Source organism: Hemitrygon akajei, chromosome 11, assembly GCF_048418815.1.
Source record: "Hemitrygon akajei chromosome 11, sHemAka1.3, whole genome shotgun sequence".
NCBI lineage: Eukaryota > Metazoa > Chordata > Chondrichthyes > Myliobatiformes > Dasyatidae > Hemitrygon > Hemitrygon akajei.
In genome coordinates this window covers 109,865,012-109,882,477 of record NC_133134.1, presented here as the reverse complement: position 1 = coordinate 109,882,477, position 17,466 = coordinate 109,865,012, and the positions used below count along the sequence as shown (strand labels likewise).

General features: G+C 44.8%; 1 protein-coding gene across 7 annotated transcripts in view; it reads left to right on the top strand.

The window, feature by feature from the left end:
- LOC140735898 (engulfment and cell motility protein 2) overlaps positions 1–17,466 on the top strand; it is a 200,809-nt gene that overhangs the window by 118,390 nt on the left and 64,953 nt on the right. For 5 of the 7 annotated variants that reach the window (XM_073061486.1, XM_073061481.1, XM_073061482.1 and 2 more), the window contains exons 6-8: positions 36–205; positions 1,454–1,474; positions 3,488–3,587. In XM_073061486.1, the coding sequence (XP_072917587.1) occupies positions 36–205; positions 1,454–1,474; positions 3,488–3,587 (291 nt within the window). The remainder of the gene's footprint in view (positions 1–35; positions 206–1,453; positions 1,475–3,487; positions 3,588–17,466) is intronic. The other 2 variants (XM_073061487.1, XM_073061485.1) reach the window with 1 other exon arrangement.

Genomic DNA, 17,466 nt, shown 5'->3' with positions numbered 1-17,466 from the left:
ATCGTGCGAAGCCCTAACCTGACTGTTGTTTGCAGAACCGAGCAGCCCGCCAGCTGCTGGAGAGGATCCAGTCCTCGTGCCTGGACTCGCGGCTCGACGCTCTGAAGGAACTGGCCAAGCTGTCAGCTGATGCCACTTTTGCCACTGAATTTATCAACATGGAAGGGATTTTTATCCTCATGTTGCTGGTGGAGAGTGGAACCAAGTGAGTTCCTAGTTTTTCTTTAACTTGGTATTTGTGAAGTAGAAATTTCAGTGGGTGGACCAGTTATTTAGAGAAGTTGGTGAACTTTGTTCATTCAGAGGCATCTGAGGGAAGATGTTAGATGGGGAAATTGTAGTTAATAAGAAGAATGTTTTGATTTTGTTTCTATATACATTATATATGTTATATACATGTAGTTATATGACAATAAACTTGATTGAAGTATGGACTTGTAACCTCATGATACAGATATGAAATTATTGACAAATGAAAGAGACTCAGGAAATTACACAAATTAAAGTGCTATGGTATGGTCTTATAATTTGCAAGGTACTGTCTGAAAGGGGTATTAGACTTTGATTCAGCAGTAATTTTCGAAAGGGAAATGGGTAAATACCAAAGAATGAACTGGACTCTGGGAATTTGGAACGATGTAACTCAAAGGCTAAACATTACCTCCTTGAAAGAGCAGAGGTTGTGGAATATGTTTTGCACTGTACAAGTCCGTGGTATAAAATAGGTATGGTAGCATGCCAGGCCATCTTTTCTCTCCATTATGCCATGGTCCTCAGTGCCTTGAGTCACCATAGAGAGCACACATCAGCTGGTTTTTGTGCTCATTGCCTGTCAAGCCAAAGAGACATAGGAGCTGAGTGAGGCCATTCAGCCCCTTGAGTCAGCTCCACTATTCAATCATAGTTGATTGTCAAGGAAAACCTTGCCTTGTCGACGTAAAGGCAAACCTTTCTTTGCCTTTGCCCTGTAATGGCCCTTCTTGCATTGCAGTACCCAGCTTCCTGACCATTTGGAACCAGCCATGCTGAATCCTGTACATCATTCAGTGGCTTTCACGCACTAACTGAAATCACTGACAGTTCTGTTAATCAACCCAGTGCTTTCTAATAGCGGGCCAGCTTCCCACAGTTGCTACCTGAATCTGATGTTCACAGTCATACTCATTAACAATCTTCGAAGCATGAACTCTGAGCAGATCCATCTTGGGAAAAATGAAGAGTGCCATGGCATTGTTCCTTCAAGCCATGCTTACCGTGACAAGGGAGCTGATACTCTATTGTGAAAAATATTGCGAAGGGCAGGAAAGCCATACTGCGTTAACCATGACAATATTGGCTAGATCTTTAGAGAAGCAGTATAGTTTTTGATTTGTGGATGAATTGCCTGTTTCTCCTTTCTGCCCTGTTCTAATATCAAGTATCCTCATTTACCTCCTTTGTCCATCACTTCAAGCAACTTGCTGGATAAATTCAGGTAAATGATGCTCTTGTGTGAAACTATCGAGACATGCTTGGCTGATTGCTTCATCCTCATTGGATAACCACTTGTGCCAACATTAAACTGAGTTGTGTTGCTTTATAGGTAATTGGTAGCCATTACCATGTTAAGCAGTGTGACATTAACAGTCATGTCCCTTGGTAAATCAGACCTCCTTCACACCATCTTGAAGTGTAATGGACCTGGTCATCCCCTGCTGATTGGTCTTGGTTGTTGGTTAATTTTCCTATCCAGACCCTAGGGTGTTCCTTGTGGCTGTATTGCCTTTAATTATCTGAAAGGTCATCAGTAACATGAGATCATCTTGTTTCTTTCATGAGCATTCAAATTGGCCTATTACATAGGTAACTGAACAGGTTGAGCGTTGCCTGGGCAGTGTATTCTCAAGTTAGCTGTTGATTGGACAGTACTGTATTATGTACAGTATGATTGGCTGTGATGGCATCATGGAGTGGTACAGCATGAATACAGGTCCTTCAGCCCATTGAGTCTGTGATGGCCACTGTGTGTCTCTTTATTCTAATCCCGATTTATTCCCCACACCTCAACTCTTCCTGGATTCTAGCACCCACTTACACAAGGGTCAACTTATAGTGCCAAATTACCCTAAAACCTGAACCGCTTTGGGACGTGGGGGGAAATGGGAACAAACAGAGGATGTGCAACCTTCACGCAGCCAGCATCTGAGGCCAGGATTGAACCTGAGTCATTGTGCTCCTTTGCATCCCTGACCTCGTAACGCAGATCTCCAAGCGAACGGTTTGTAATCAAATAGCTTTCTATCAGCAGGCAAATTGGATGCTGCGAGCAGTCTAATAAACATTGGTGGTCCATCAGAGCTGAACCCAATGATTTCTAATTAGTCATTGGGTTAATGAATTGAAGAGTGATTTGGCCAGGTTGGTAGACATGGGGAAATTATTTCCTGTAAAGAAGAGATCAAACCAAAAGGGAGAGTGGAGAAAGTAATGGAGATCTCTCCCAATGCACCCCATCCCCCAACCAAGTATCTGGGGAATGAATTGGAAGTTCCAAGACTGATGGGTGATGGATGCTTTGAAGGATATGGTACTGAGCCACAGTTGAATTGACTGACGGAGCAGAATGCCAGACTTTCACTCCTAATCTTCTTGTCACCACAGACATGCGAGCTTTTTGCCTAAAGAGAAGCTGATCTCTCTGTACCTGCTCACGTCACCTTAACTAATTTACTTTTGTCTCCTTACCTGAAAAAGAGGATAGACCTGCGATGGAGGAAGTGTGGAAAAGGGTCTCCTGACATGTTGTGGGGATGGCAGGTCTGCATTATGGGGAGAGATCAAGTTGGCTAGGCATTATCGGAGAATGAGCGATCTCGTTGAAATGTACAAAATTCTTGCTGGACTCAACAGGCTGAATAGAGAGACAATGTTTCCCCTGATTGAGGAGTCTAGAACTTGGAATCACAGTCTTAGAATAAGTGATAAGCTATTTAGGACACGAAATGGTAAATCTTTGGAATTCTCTCCTGGCAGAAGTTGTGGATGCTCAGTCACTGAGCTCATTCAGAACTGAAGCCGATAGATTTCTCAACTTTTGAGGCTTCAAGGGTCTGGGAGTGGCCCAGCAAAGTGGTGTTTACGGTGGAGAATCTGCTATGAACTTACAAAATGGCAGAGCAGGCTAATCCTGCACTGCACTCCCATCCGCCAAAATGCTAAAACGTCTGCCTCCCTCCATCACATTGTAGACCATGACTGAGGTCGGCTAATGTAGTATCTGACTAATACAGGTCTTACCTGTCTGGACTAGTATCTCCGCTGGATATTGCATTTTTACATTTGGGTTTTCGGGAGGGTCCACAGATTGGTGAAGGTTGTCTGATTTCCACAACGGACGGTGTGATTACTGATGTTGCTTTCATTCACCAATGCAAAACATTGGGGGACACTGCACCCTACTGGATTTTTGTGTGTGATATTTGACCTATCTGTGCATGTTTCCTTGCAGTTTTGGGGAAATGCTGGCCTTCACGCTGACAGCCTTCCTGGAGCTCATGGACCACGGCATCATCTCCTGGGATATGATCTCCACTGCTTTCATCAAACAGGTCAGAGGGGAGGAAGTGAGCGGGAGATGAAGGAATTGTTCATTGGGCTAGCTTCCTGTTCAAGAATCACTTTGCCCTATGCTTCATATGTAGTTAATCAGACACTGTAGGATTAATTACTGGCTGTCCTATTGGTGACATGATAGTTAATTCTTTTGTTGGAAGAAAAGATTTATATTTCATGTCTTGTATTATCCTAGTATATAAAATAGTTCTACAGCTAATGAATACTTTTGAAGTGCTGCCATTGCTTTAATGTAAGAAACATGGCAGCCGTTATATCCAGCAAGCTCCACGATTGGTTGCCTAGCAGTGACACTAGTTGAAATTTGAACACTAATGAGAAGCATCAATGTACAACTTTCAGATAGTGTCATAATGCAGTGCCACGTGAGGCTGTGGGGTCTTTTACTCTTTACTGGGAGCAATGGACCCCACACTTGGTATCACCTTAACATGCTTTAAAGTGGAGCTGGAGTTCTCTGCCACGTGGTGTGACTTTTACCGCAGTAAGGCAAGACTGCTGTTTAACCAGGGCAGGCGTTTAACTTTTCTAATTTCATGTCAATTCTGACATTTTAAAAGACAAGACTGGTTAGAATCTTCCAGCAGCTCTTGCACCAGGCTTTGGGATCTTACTGTTACTCCCTGGGAGTGCATTCAATTGGGGATTTAATATCTTTCTCAGAAGCAGGTATTTCTTTACTCCCCAGAAGGATTGGAAGGGAGATTAGGAAAAAGCGTTTTCGTACGGAGGTTTGTAAAGGTCTGGAACCCATTGCCCAGAGTGGTGGTGAAGGCAGAGCTCTTCTCACATTTAAACAGGACTTGGATATGTACTTGGGAAAACATGACCTTGAGGACTACAAACTTCGTGCTGGAGGACGGGCTGTTCAGGCATGATGGGTGGTATTGAAATTCTAAGTAACTTTGTTATCGAGGTGCGTAGATGTCACCATACACTACTCTGAAGTGCATTTTCTTGCAGGCATTCACAATAGATGCAGAGAAACAGGACAATCAATGAAAAACTGCACACAACGATGGACCGACAACCGATGTGCATATACTGTAAGAAAACAATGTGAAATTACAAATAAGTAACAGTGAGAAGACGAGTTGTAGAGTCCATAGGTCGTGGTGGTGAGGTTTCTGGTTCAAGGTGAGCCCTATGGCAGTGGAAGGGAAGCTGTGGCAGTGGAAGGGAAGCTGTGGCAGTGGAAGGGAAGCTGTGGCAGTAAAGCCACTGATTGTCAATAGTAGGCCACTGAACTGTCTTGTTAGAGGTGTGCAATGCCTGAAACTTGGTGATGCATATGTTACTTGCAGCTTATCACTCACTACCTGAGTCCTCGTCAGGTATTGGTCCACGGGCTGCTCCATTTGCTGTAGAGTTGTGATTGGAATTGAATGTCACGCAATTATCAGTGAACATCCTCACTTCTGACCGTATGACAGAGTGCGGTCGTTGAAGACGGGCCTGGGACTGCAGTCCTGCATTCGTGTCCTAGGTCTACGATGATTCAACTTTAACAATCCCACTTCCGTTTTTACTCGCGGTGTAACGCCAGCTCACTTAGAGCTCATTGATTTCAGGTTTGCTGGTCCACTTTGATGCCACACATGGTCAAATGTTGTGCCAAGGGCAGTCACTCCCACCTCATCTCTGAATTTGATCTGTGTTTGAAGAGGTCCTGATGAAGTTCAGCCTGGAACTAGAGAGCAGGGTTATTGGTGAGTTAGCGATGCTTGAGGGTAGATTTGATTGAGCAGTAGTCAGTCAGATTGGATGTGGACTGAGTATAACTGGGCAATCTTTCCCATTGTCAGGTGGTTATAATTGTGCTGGAACAGATGTAAAGGGGCTGGGCAAGAGAGAAGGAGACAAGCCAACCCATACTTGCAGCCAATGGACTGGATGAAAAAGCAGGCGTCCTTTGCTTTTGTTCTTAATGCCAAGTGCCCAGAGGAATGTCTCTAGAACAATGAAACAGGTTACAGGTTTGTAGGATTTGCTGGCCCTGTAGTTTGGTAAGTTTTCTAGTGTGAAGGTGAGAGCCTTTACACTGGTGCTGAAGGAGGTTGCATCTTTAATGTATCCAGCCTTGGCATGGGCAATGCAGAGGTTATGAATGTTGTTTCTGATGTTTGGTTTGCTGCCAATCTCCCTTAAGGCTGACAATGAACACCCAGCAGGAGAAAGTGTGACCAATCTTCCTCCAAACAACAGAAGCTCAAAATGCCGAGGCTAACACTGCCTCAGAGCTCCCGACTGTGTCGTGGGGGAAGGGAATGCTAGCTGAAATTTGGGAAAGATTATCCACAGAAAGCTTAAACCAGCTCCATTTGGAACGCATTCATCAGCTAAGATAAATGAAGCCTTCAGAGAATAAAGCTGATTAATTGTATTGTTGGTTTGACAGCCAGAAGTGGTTTTGTGTCTGAGCAAATGGGACCAATGAAGGAATTGCCGTGATCAAATATTTAACCTCAAAGGTTTCTAATTCCTTCCGACTCTAATCCGTGACACAAAGGGTTATTGAGCCTGGAAGCAAGTCCAGACTCCCTGCCCTCTGGGAAAACTCCAGTGTTTGCTTCAGCCAAAAGAACCCTTTCCCACAGACATTGAACACAGAGAGCCAGTGAGTTAACCCCTTTTATGCTGTGCCCTTCCTGCTGCCCGGAGCACGTGTTGTCTAGTGCTGTTTGCTGACTTTTTGCCACACACTTTCTAAAAATGTGAGGGAGAAAATAGTAATGCTGGACAATCGCACTAAACGGAGAATCAGCTGGAATTATAGATCTGTTCACACGTGAAAATAGGCTTCGGATGTAAAAACTTGGTAAGAAATTACTTCAGAGTTAAAACAAGATGAGAAGTGATTCAGAGTAAATACCAAACAAGGCAAAATCTGTAGATGCTGGAAATCCGAGCAACACACACAAAATGCTGGAGGAACTCAGCAGGCCAGGCAGCATCCATGACAAAAGTACAGTCGACATTTCGTGCCGAGACCCTTCTGCAGGACTGCAGGGGAAAAAAAGATGAGTTGACTTTAAAAACACAAAATGCTGAATTCACTAATGAGTTGACTTTAATGGTTGGGGGGAGGGGAGAGAGAAACACAAGGTGAAAGGTGAAACTGGGAGGGGGAGGGATGAAGTAAAGAGCTGGGAAGTTGATTGGTGAGAGAGATACAGGGCTGGAGAAGGGGAAGTCTTGATAGGAGAGGGCAGAAGGCCATGGAAGTAAGAAAAGGGGGGATGAGCACCAGAGGGAGGTGATGGACAGGCAAAGAGATGAGGTGAGAGAGGGAAAAGGGATGGGGAATGGTGAAGGAGAGTGGGGGAGGGGTGTCTTGCCAGAAGTAAGAGGTTCATGCCATCAGTTTGGAGGCTATCCAGATTAAATATAAGGTGTTGTTCCTCCAACCTGACTGTGGCCCCATCGTGACAGTAAGGGGAGGCGATGGATTGACGTATTGGAATGGGAATGGGAAGTGGAATTAAAATGGGTGGCCACTGGGAGATCCCATTTCTTCCGGCGGCTGGAGCGTAGGTGCTCGGTGAAGCAGTCTCCCAGTCTGCGTCGGGTGTCACCGATATACAGGAGACCACATCCAGAGTGCCGCACGCAGTATATAACCTCAATGGACTCAGAGGTGAAGTGTCGCCTCACATGGAAGGACTGGTTTGGGCTCTGAATGGTGGTGAGTGAGGGGGGCAGTTGTAGCACTTGTGCGCTTGCAAGGATAAGTGCCAGGAGGGAGATCAGTGGGGTGGGACGAATGGACAAGGGAGTCGAGTAGGGAGCCATCCCTGTGGGAAGCAGGAAGTTGGGGGGGTGGGGAATGTGCTTGATGGTGGGATCCCAATGGAGATGGCCTCCCTCTGGTGCTCCTCCCCTTTTTCTTTCTTCCGTGTCCTTCTGTCCTGTCCTATTAGATTCCCCCTTCTCCACTCCTGTATCTTTTTCACCAATCAACTTCCCAGATCTTTACTTCACCCCTCCCCCTCCCAGTTTCACCAATCACCTTGTGTTTCTTTCTCCCCTTCCCCCATCTTTTAAAACGACTCCTCATCTTTTTTTCTCTCCGGTCCCGCTGAAAGGTTTTGGTCCAGAACATCGACTGTACTTTTCTCCATTGATGCTGCCTGGCCTGCTGAGTTCCTCCAGCATTTTGTGTGCGAGTTGCTCCAGAGTAAATACCACTCACTTTGAAGGAACTGAGCAAATCTGCAAGGAGTGCTGCCACACGGAAACAGCATCCATTACCGAGGACCCCCACCATCCAGGCCATGCTCTCTCGGCTGCCATTGGGAAGGAGGTACAGGAGCCACACTCCAGCTTCAGGAACAGTTATTACTCTCCAGCCAACCGGCTCCTGAACCAGTGGGATAACATCATTCAAGTGAACAGTGGACTGACTCCACGACCTATAGACTCACTTTCAAGGACTTTACATCTCATGGTCTCAGTATTATTTACACACTTATTATATTTGCACAGTTTGTCTTCTTTTGCACATTGGTTGTTTGTCAGTCTCGGTGTGTAGTTTGACATTGATTCTACTGTATTTCTTTGTCCTACTGTGGACGCCTGCATGCCGATGAATCTCAGTAGTGTACGTTGACGTATACGTAAAGTACTTATTAATAATTTACTTTGAAATTTGATTGTGAATAATTTTTGCATATTGTAGAGGAGGAACAAATTTTAAAACTTAATTAACATGTCTGTACATCTGTGATCCATTCACACTCTCTGTTCAATGTACAATATCAACCTACTTGCTCTTGTTTACCAGCTCATAACTCCTCCAGTCGATAGGGTGGGATGGGAGCTGTCTTTCAGGTCCCAGTGCTCCACTGGGCTTGTGGGTAACTGCTCCTCTCCTCTCTTCATTTCTGTCTGCTGATTTCAGAACTTCACTCTGTACACATTTTAAATTTTTATTGCAGAATCAAACCCTTTAATGGGATCAGTATGAGGATCCAGGAGGCCTGAAAGGCCCTAAATTGTAGGGGAATGAAAACCTGCTTGGTTCTGTGCCTTTCCTTCGAGGGAAAACTGTGTGGGCATATGGTTAAATGTTTTATATCAGTAGATCCCTCCTCTCACTCCTTGCCGATTCTGCTTACATCGTGGTGTGTGGCAGCATTTTTCAGGCCAAAGAGGAGGAGTTAAGCTTTGAAATAGGCAGGAACAAAAAACCTTGCAGGAAAAAGCAATCAAGTACTCCTGAGCAGATGTGTATTGGTGGTGTGTTCATTCTTTGCCATTGACTTCATCCCATGCCCCTTCCTTTGTATGTTTTTTTTGCCCCTCATTTGCAAGTATCCACACCCTGAGGTTTTCTTTCTGTACCCCTTGCCTTACCCCTTGCATAATTCCCAACTTGTTCTTATGGTTTCCTTCTCATTCTCCTCTGTGTTCTCTTCCACGTGCTCTCCATCCTCCTATCAGTCTTGTTCTGCCAGTTTTTCTGTCAGTGTTGGTAGCTCCATCCTGCTGTGTTGTGTGCACGGCCATGGGAATCTTTGGAAAGTGCAAGCCTCCCTGTCATTAGCATGCTACAGCAGAGTGCTGAGATTTACAGGTTCGATGTCACGCAATGGGAACGTGCTACATGTTTTAATTAACTTCAGCCCTGCCTCTTCTAATTAGTGCTTACAAGCTGTGGCTGATGATTGCTGTGATTTGGTGCTCCTGGATTTCAGCCTGTAATAGTTTATTGATTTTATTTTGGTGGGGTGGTGGAGAAAGAACGGAACATGCATTGATGTGAATACCACTGATATGTTACAAGCAAAAGATGAGCGAGTCACAAAGCCCAGTGGTCTGCTTCTTGAAAGTGGACACAGTACTGTGGAGCCCGTGTTGTCCGCTAGGGTCAGGTGTCTCAGCCAAGCAGCACTTCCTTCAACATGTCAGTCAATGGCCTCCTCTACTGTCACGGTGAGGCCACACTCAGGTTGGAGGAGCAACACCTTATATACCGTCTGGGTAGCCTTCAACCTGATGGCATGAACATTGATTTCTCAAACTTACGGCTATTGCCACCCCCCCGCCCCCCATCTCATTCACCATTCCTGTTTCCCTCTCTCAGCTTATCTCCTTGCATGCCCATCACCCAGTAGTAACCGGGACATCACGGAGCAGATACGGAAACAGATTCTGGAAAGCTGTAATAATAACAGGGTTGTCTTGGTGGGAGGTTTAATTTCCTAAATATTGATTGGCATCTCCCTAGAGCAAGGGGTTTAGATGGGGTGGAGTTTGTTAGGTGTGTTCGGGAAGGTTTCGTGACACAGTATGTAGATAAGCCTACAGGAGGAGAGGCTGTACTTCATCTGGTATTGGGAAATGAACCTGGTCAGGTGTCAGATCTCAGTGGGAGAGAATTTTGGAGATAGTGATCACAATGCTATTTCCTTTACCATAACATTGGAGAGGGATAGGAACAGACAAGTTAGGAAAGCGTTTAATTGGAGTAAGGGGAAATATGAGGCTATCAGGCAGGAACTTGGAAGCATAAATTGGGAACAGATGTTCTCAGGGAAATATATGGAAGAAATGTGGCAAATGTTTAGGGGATATTTGCATGGAGTTCTGCATAGGTATGTTCCAATGAAACAGGGAAAGGATGGTAGGGTACAGGAACCGTGGTGTACAAAGGCTGTTGTAAATCTAGTCAAGAAGAAAAGAAGAGCTTATGAAAGGTTCAAAAGACTAGGTAATGATAGAGATCTAGAAGATTATAAGGCTAGCAGGAAGGAGCTTAAGAATGAAATTAGGAGAGCCAGAAGGGGCCATGAGAAGGCCTTGGCGGACAGGATTAAGGAAAACCCCAAGGCATTCTACAAGTATGTGAAGAGCAAGAGGGTAAGACATGAGAGAATAGGACCAATCAAATGTGATAGTGGAAAAGTGTATATGGAACCGGAGGAGATAACAGAGGTACTTAATGAATACTTTGCTTCAGTATTCACTATGGAAAAGGATCTTGGCAATTGTAGGGATGACTTACAGTGGACTGAAAGGCTTGAACATGTAGACATTAAGAAAGAGGATGTGCTGGAGCTTTTGGAAAGCATCAAGTTAGATAAGTCACCAGGGCCTGATGAGATGTACCCCAGGCTACCTGTGGGAAGTGAGGGAGGTGATTGCTGAGCCTCTGGCGATGATCTTTGTATCGTCAGTGGGGACGGGAGAGGTTCCAGAGGATTGGAGGATTGCGGATGTTGTTCCCTTATTCAAGAAAGGGAGTAGAGATAGCCCAGGAAATTATAGATCAGTGAGTCTTGCTTCAGTTGTTGGTAAGTTGATAGAGAAGATCCTGAGAGGCAGGAATTATGAACATTTGGAGAGGCATAATATGATTAGGAATAGTCAGCATGGCTTTGCCAAGGGCAGGTTGTGCCTTACGAGCCTAATTGATGAAGGTAGAGCAGTAGATGTAGTGTATATGGATTTCAGCAAGGCATTTGACAAGGTACCCCATGCAAGGCTTATTGAGAAAGTAAGGAGGCATGGGATCCAAGGGGACCTTGCTTTGTGGATCCAGAATTGGCTTGCCCACAGAAGGCAGAGTGGTTATAGATGGGTCATAATCTGCATGGAGGTCGATGACCAGTGATGTGCCTTGGGGATCTGTTCTGGGATCCCTACTCTTCGTGATTTTTATAAATGACCTGGATGAGGAAGTGGAGGGATGGGTTAGTAAATTTACTGATGACACAAAGGTTGGGGGTGTTGTGGATAGTGTGGAGGGCTGTTCAGAGGTTACAGCAGGACATTGATAGGATGCAAAACTGGGCTGAGAAGTGGCAGATGGAGCTCAACCCAGATAAGTGTGAAGTGGTTCATTTTGGTAGGTCAAATATGATGGCAGAATATAGTATTAATAGTAAGACTCTTGGCATTGTGGAGGATCAGAGGGATCTTGAGGTCCAAGTCCATTGGACACTCAAAGCTGCTGTGTAGATAGATTCTGTGGTTAAGAAGGCATATGGTGCATTGGCCTTCATCAATCGTGGGATTGAGTTTAGGAGTGGAGAGGAAATGTTGCAGCTATATAGGACCCTGGTCAGATCCCACTTGGAGCACCGTGCTCAGTTCTGGTTGCCTCACTACAAGAAGGATGGGGAAACCACAGAAAGGGTGCAGAGGAGATTTACAAGGATGTTGCCTGGATTGGGGAGCATGCCTTATGAGAATAGGTTGAATGAACTCGGTCTTTTCTCCTTGGAGCAATGGAAGATGACAGGTGACCTGATAGAGGTGTATAAGATGATGAGAGGCATTGATCGAGTGGATAGTCAGAGGCTTTTTCCCAGGGCTAAAATGGCTGGTATGAGAGGGCACAGTTTTAAGGTGCTTGGAATTAGGTACAGAGGAGATGTCAGGGGTAAGTTTTTTACACAGAGAGTGGTGAGTTCCTGGAATGGGCTGCCGGTGTCCATGGTGGAAACAGATACGATAGGGTCTTTTAAGAGACTCCTGGATAGGTACATGGAGCTCAGGAAAATAGTGGGCTATGGGTAACCCTAGGTAATTTCTAAGGTAGGGACATGTTTGGCACAGCTTTGTGGGCAGAAGGGCCTGTATTGTGCTGTAGGTTTTCTATGTTTACCTCCCTCTGGTGCTCCTTCCCCTTCCCTTTCCTATCAGATTCCCCCTTCTCCAGCCGTTCATCTCTTTCACCCTTCAGGCTGTGTATGTGTGTGTTGCTTTGGATTTCCAGTATCAGCAGATTTTCTCAGATGAGCATTTTTTCACTGCTGCGTTGTAGTGTGATTCCATACTAAGGGCCAGGCTATGCTATGGGGTTCACCAATGATCTTTTGACTGCTTTACTGCTGAGTCTAGAAGATCGCCATTTTGAGTTCCGTTCCATAATCTGACCTGCTTGGGTTCATCCTGAATCAACCTATGCAGCTGATCCTTTTTGTTCAAGTGATCTCCCTGTGCGTTGAGCAATGGTAATTTATTTTCAAGAGCACCTTAGGGGCCAGTCTCTGCAGCAGATTTTTCATCTTCCATGGCAGTTTACAGCCATATGCTGCATTAATTTGTGCCTCTGAAGCATAGAGCTTTAGTTTGAAGTCTCTATGGAGACTCATGCACGAGTTCCATCCTGACACATGCAAGCATCGTGCCAAGCTTCTCAGAATTACTCGCTTGTGATGCAGAGTTTTGACCAGGACTTGGACAATTCCCACAAATGCTTCTCAACCTGCTGAATTCTTCCAGCAACTTGTTCGATGCTTCAGGTTCTGTCGTCTGCAGTCTCTTGTGTTTCTACTTTCAGAATGATAGACAAGAGAAAGAGGCTGTTCAGATGAGGAATTTAAGGTGCCCTACATTTATTTTTCTCCAAGTAATGACCTAGAAAAGGAGGAGTGAATTAGTATCCACCTTCCAGATGGGCAGTATGTTCCACTTGCTAACCACCTATTCAGTTTTGTGTCTTTTTAAGGGTTTTCCTTTGGTCCTTTTGCCAAAGTCCTTCAGCTACTTGCTGTTTGAACTTTCCTCTAATGGGAAGAGGATCAAGAGATCTGCTGCCTGGACTCATTTTTTTGAGTAACTCAAAATTCTTCCAATAAATCTCCTCTCCACCATCTTCTCTGTCTCTAAGGGGAATTATTCTAGTCCTTCGCATCCCACTCCCCCCCCCCCCCAACTTCCTGGACTGTTCCAATGAGACCTTCAGTCTTGTCTTGGGCTTTTGCACATCTGTTCCAATTGGATGATTAGAATTGGACTCCATGCTTCCGTGGTGGCAAAACCATATTTTGATAAAGGTCCATGGTCGCACTGCTTTGGTGTTCTGATTCATTTTCTGTGTTTCTGTGTTTTTAAGATTTCACAATTGGCCCAAAGATTTCTGCCCAGCATACTTGATTGTGCTGAGTTTCTTGTACCTCTCCATTCCACCAGCCTGCCTGTATCCTCCTGAAGTCTCTATCACCATGTTTTGTCATCTGAAAATCTTGAAACTATCCCCTCTGTTGAAAGGTCCAAGCTATTGAAGTACAATAACATATGTGCTTTCCTCCAGTCCAAAGGTAATTCCTGTTTTGTCCCTAACTCAACTTGTGATCCATGCTGCCACAACCTTTAATGTAATGTCAACTCTTTATATTCATGATTGCCTCCTCTGTCTTCTCATTTCATGTGTTGTTTTCTACGCTTTCTCATTGATATTTGAAATCAGTCACTGACTGTTTTCATGTTTTGCTCTCTGTTTATTTTCCTCTTGCCCTGCTAGGCCACTCTAAATACAGTACTTACTTCTGGAAGACCTTTTCCTCAGATCTTTACCTGACCACTGCACTGTCAGACTTCTGACTCAAGAGCACTGGCTCTTCAGCTGTTGATGATGAAAACTGCAGCTTTTTGAATACCTTGTGAAGACCTTCTCCTTCTCCCACTTACCACCCTTGTCCTCTTGCCATTCATTCCCTGTGGTGCATCACTCAGCTCTACTCCCTTGTCAGGCAACTGTCACTTTACAGCCATTGAGTTAGAATTCACAAATTTCTGCCCAGTTGTGTTCAGCTCTTTGTTTCTTGATACATGCTCCGATGACGTGTCTTCTCGTTATTGAGAATTGCAATGCAGTGAGTTTCTGGGAACACAACTGTGCCCTGAAGCACGAAGGCTCCTAACAGAGTTGGACTTGACAGGAGCTAATTTTATCTTGGGCCCTGCCCTTCATCATTAAAACTGATCAGACAGGTCATCAAAGACAGGCAATTTGAACAACTTCTAATAGGACCAGAGAAAGTCGCATTCAAGGATGTTGTTGAAAATTATCTTGGCAACTAAAGAGCACCAAACTACAAGCAGCTGGTTGACAACATGCTTCAAGCATAGAAAACCATAAAATGCAGCATGTCACTAAAAATTTGTTTTCTGCATTTCCATTTAGACTTCCTCCCTGCAAATGTTGGTGCTGTCAGTGATGAGCATGGTGAAAGGTTTCACCAGGACATTGTGGTCACAGAGAAACAGTATCAGGGCAAGTGGAATCCATCAATGCTGGCTGATTATTGTTGGACACTTAATTGAGAAGTCGCAAAAACTGAGTACAAATGAAAATCATCAAAAGATTTTTAGTTTAGTTGAACCATTGCAAAGCATCAACAACATTATGCAATTAAATGTGTTATATTCAATAAAAGCTAATTTCTTGTTTCTCCACAAATTCCTAGGTGATAGAAGTAGTTTGAACTTGTATTTGTGTTTAGCTTCAAGTGGTCAAAAAAAATTAAGCTAAATAAGTTTCTGAGGAAGCAACACTTTTGGGAAAAAAAAAGTTGTCTAGTGTAGTCAGCTCCTTGGTCTTGCTGACCTTGAGTGAGAGATTGTTGTTATGACACCATACAGTCAGGTTTTCATTTACCCTCCTATATGCTGATTGGTCACCACCTTTGATTCGGCCAATGACTGGTGTTGACAGCAAACTTAAATATGGCATTGAAGCTGTGGTTAGCCTCACAGTTGTATGTATAAAGCGAATAGAGCAGAAGCCTAAGCATACAGCCTTGTGGTGCATCTATGCTGACGGAGATTGTGGAGGAGAGGTTTTTGCCAACCCAACCTGTCTGGGGTCAGCAAGTGAAGAAATTGAGGATCCAGTTGCAGAGGAGATATTGAAGCCAGGACTTGAAGCATATTGATTAGTTTTGAGGAAATGAAAGTATTGAATGGTGAGCTGTAGTCAATGAAGAGCATCCTGTTGTATGCATTTTCACTGTCTGGGTGTTCCAGGGTTGAGCAAAGAGCCAATGAAATGGCATCTGCTGTTGACCTGTTGTGATGGTAAGCACATTGGAGCAGATCCAAGTTGCTTCTCAGGAAGTATCTGATGTGTTTGATCAACCTTTCAAAGCACTTCATCACAGTGGATGTAAGTGTTACTGGATGATTGTCATTGAGGCAGATTACTACGTTCTGCAGTATAATTGAATCCTGCTTGAAGCAAGTGGATACTCCAGACTGCCTTGGCGAGAAGTTACAGATATCAGTGAGCGCTCCAGCCAGTTGATCAGTCCAGGTCTTTAGTACTCGGCCATGTCCCTCTATTTGGGCTGTGTGCTTTCCTCGAGTTCATCCTGTTGATGATCTTACATCACCCTCAAGGACAGAAAGCACAGGATCATCAGGGGCTGTGGTAATGCGTGAAGGTTCTTCCTTGTTTTGACAGTCAAAGCGAGAATGAAAGGCATCGAGCTCATCTGAGAGCGAAGCCTTGTCGTCACCAATGTCACATGGTTTCACTTTGTAGGAGGTGATAGTATTTTAGTTGTTGAACATCCTTCGGTGACTCCAGTTTGGTCCGAAATTGCCACTTTGCACGTGACATGGCTTTCCGGCGATTCTATCTGGACCTCGTGTATTTTACTTGTTTGCCAGATCTGAACACCACTGATCTGGCCCTCAGCAGATTGTGGATCTCTTGCTTCATCCAGGGCTTCTAGTTGGAGAAGACTTGGATGGATTTTGTGGGGACGCACCCTTCTATGACTATTTTTTCTAAAGTCCATGGTTGTAAGATCCTCTGAGTCCAATTCACTGACTCGAAGCAATCCTATAGCTGTTCCTCTGCCTCCCCGACCACCTCCTTGTTGTCTTTGTCTCTGGAGTCGTGCTCTGTGGCCTTTGCCTGTATGCAGTAGGAGAGGACAGCCAAGTGATCAGATTTTCCGAAGTGCGGTATTGGAATGGAATGGTAGGCATTCCTAATCATAGTACAGCAGTGGTTGAGTGTGTTGGGACCCCTGTGCTGCAGGTAATATATTGATGATAATTGAGAAGAGATTTCTTTAAACAAGCCTGATTGAAGTCCCCAACAATGATTTGAAAGGCATCGGGGTTAGTCTATTTCATGTTGGTGATAGTGGCACTCAGTACCTGAGTGTCTGCTTAACATAGGCCTTTGGTGATATGTAAACTGTGGTGAGGATCATGGAGGGGAACTCTCTTGGTAAGTAAAATATTCTGTACTCACTGAATCTTTAGATGTTCCACGTCAGGGGAACAAGACCAGTGCATCTGAACACCACAAAGAGTTTATCATGAAACACAGGCCCTGACATCTTGCTTCCTCTGAATTAGAAGTCCGGTCCATCCAATGTATCAAGGAGCCCTCAGGTCTTATCAATGTATCCCATTTGTATGGAGTGAGCCATGTCTCCGTGAAAAAGAATGCAGCAATTTCTCATTTCCCTCCTACCCAGCAATCTTGCCCTAGGTCCTCAGTCTTGTTCTCCAGTAACTATACATTTGCTACCAAGATGCTGGGTAGAAGAAGTTTCATACCCCGGCATTTGAGTCTGGCTTGGAGTTCCTCCAGGTGTACTAGTTTCCTCTCAACCCCAATGATGTGGCTTGGTGAATTACCACACATGCAGATGAATGGTGGAATCCAAGGGAAGTTGATGGCAATGTGGGGAGACCAAGATGGCACCAGAGATATATGGTGATGTTTTGTGGGCAGCTCACAATACTACTAGATATACTTCTTCTGAACTACGATTGCTGCAATCTGCAGTCTGTAATTTCCCTTTAAGAAGCGTATTTATGAACCACCTAAGCTAACTTGTGATTTTACTATCTCCTGGAGGATTCAGCGAACGTGACTCTCAGGAATGCAGGTACAGCACCTTGCAGAGAACGAATGTCGACCATCGAATTAAAGCATCAAGGTCTGAGAGCAGAGAGTGAAGCCGAATCTGCCTGCCCATCTCATTCGCCTCCGTTTGTTCCGCTTCCCTGTCCTCTCACCACTACAGTCAGGAGGGTCTGGGTCCCACTCCGCCAGGTTCAGGAGCAGTTCTTGCCCTGCAGTCATCGGGCTTCTGGACC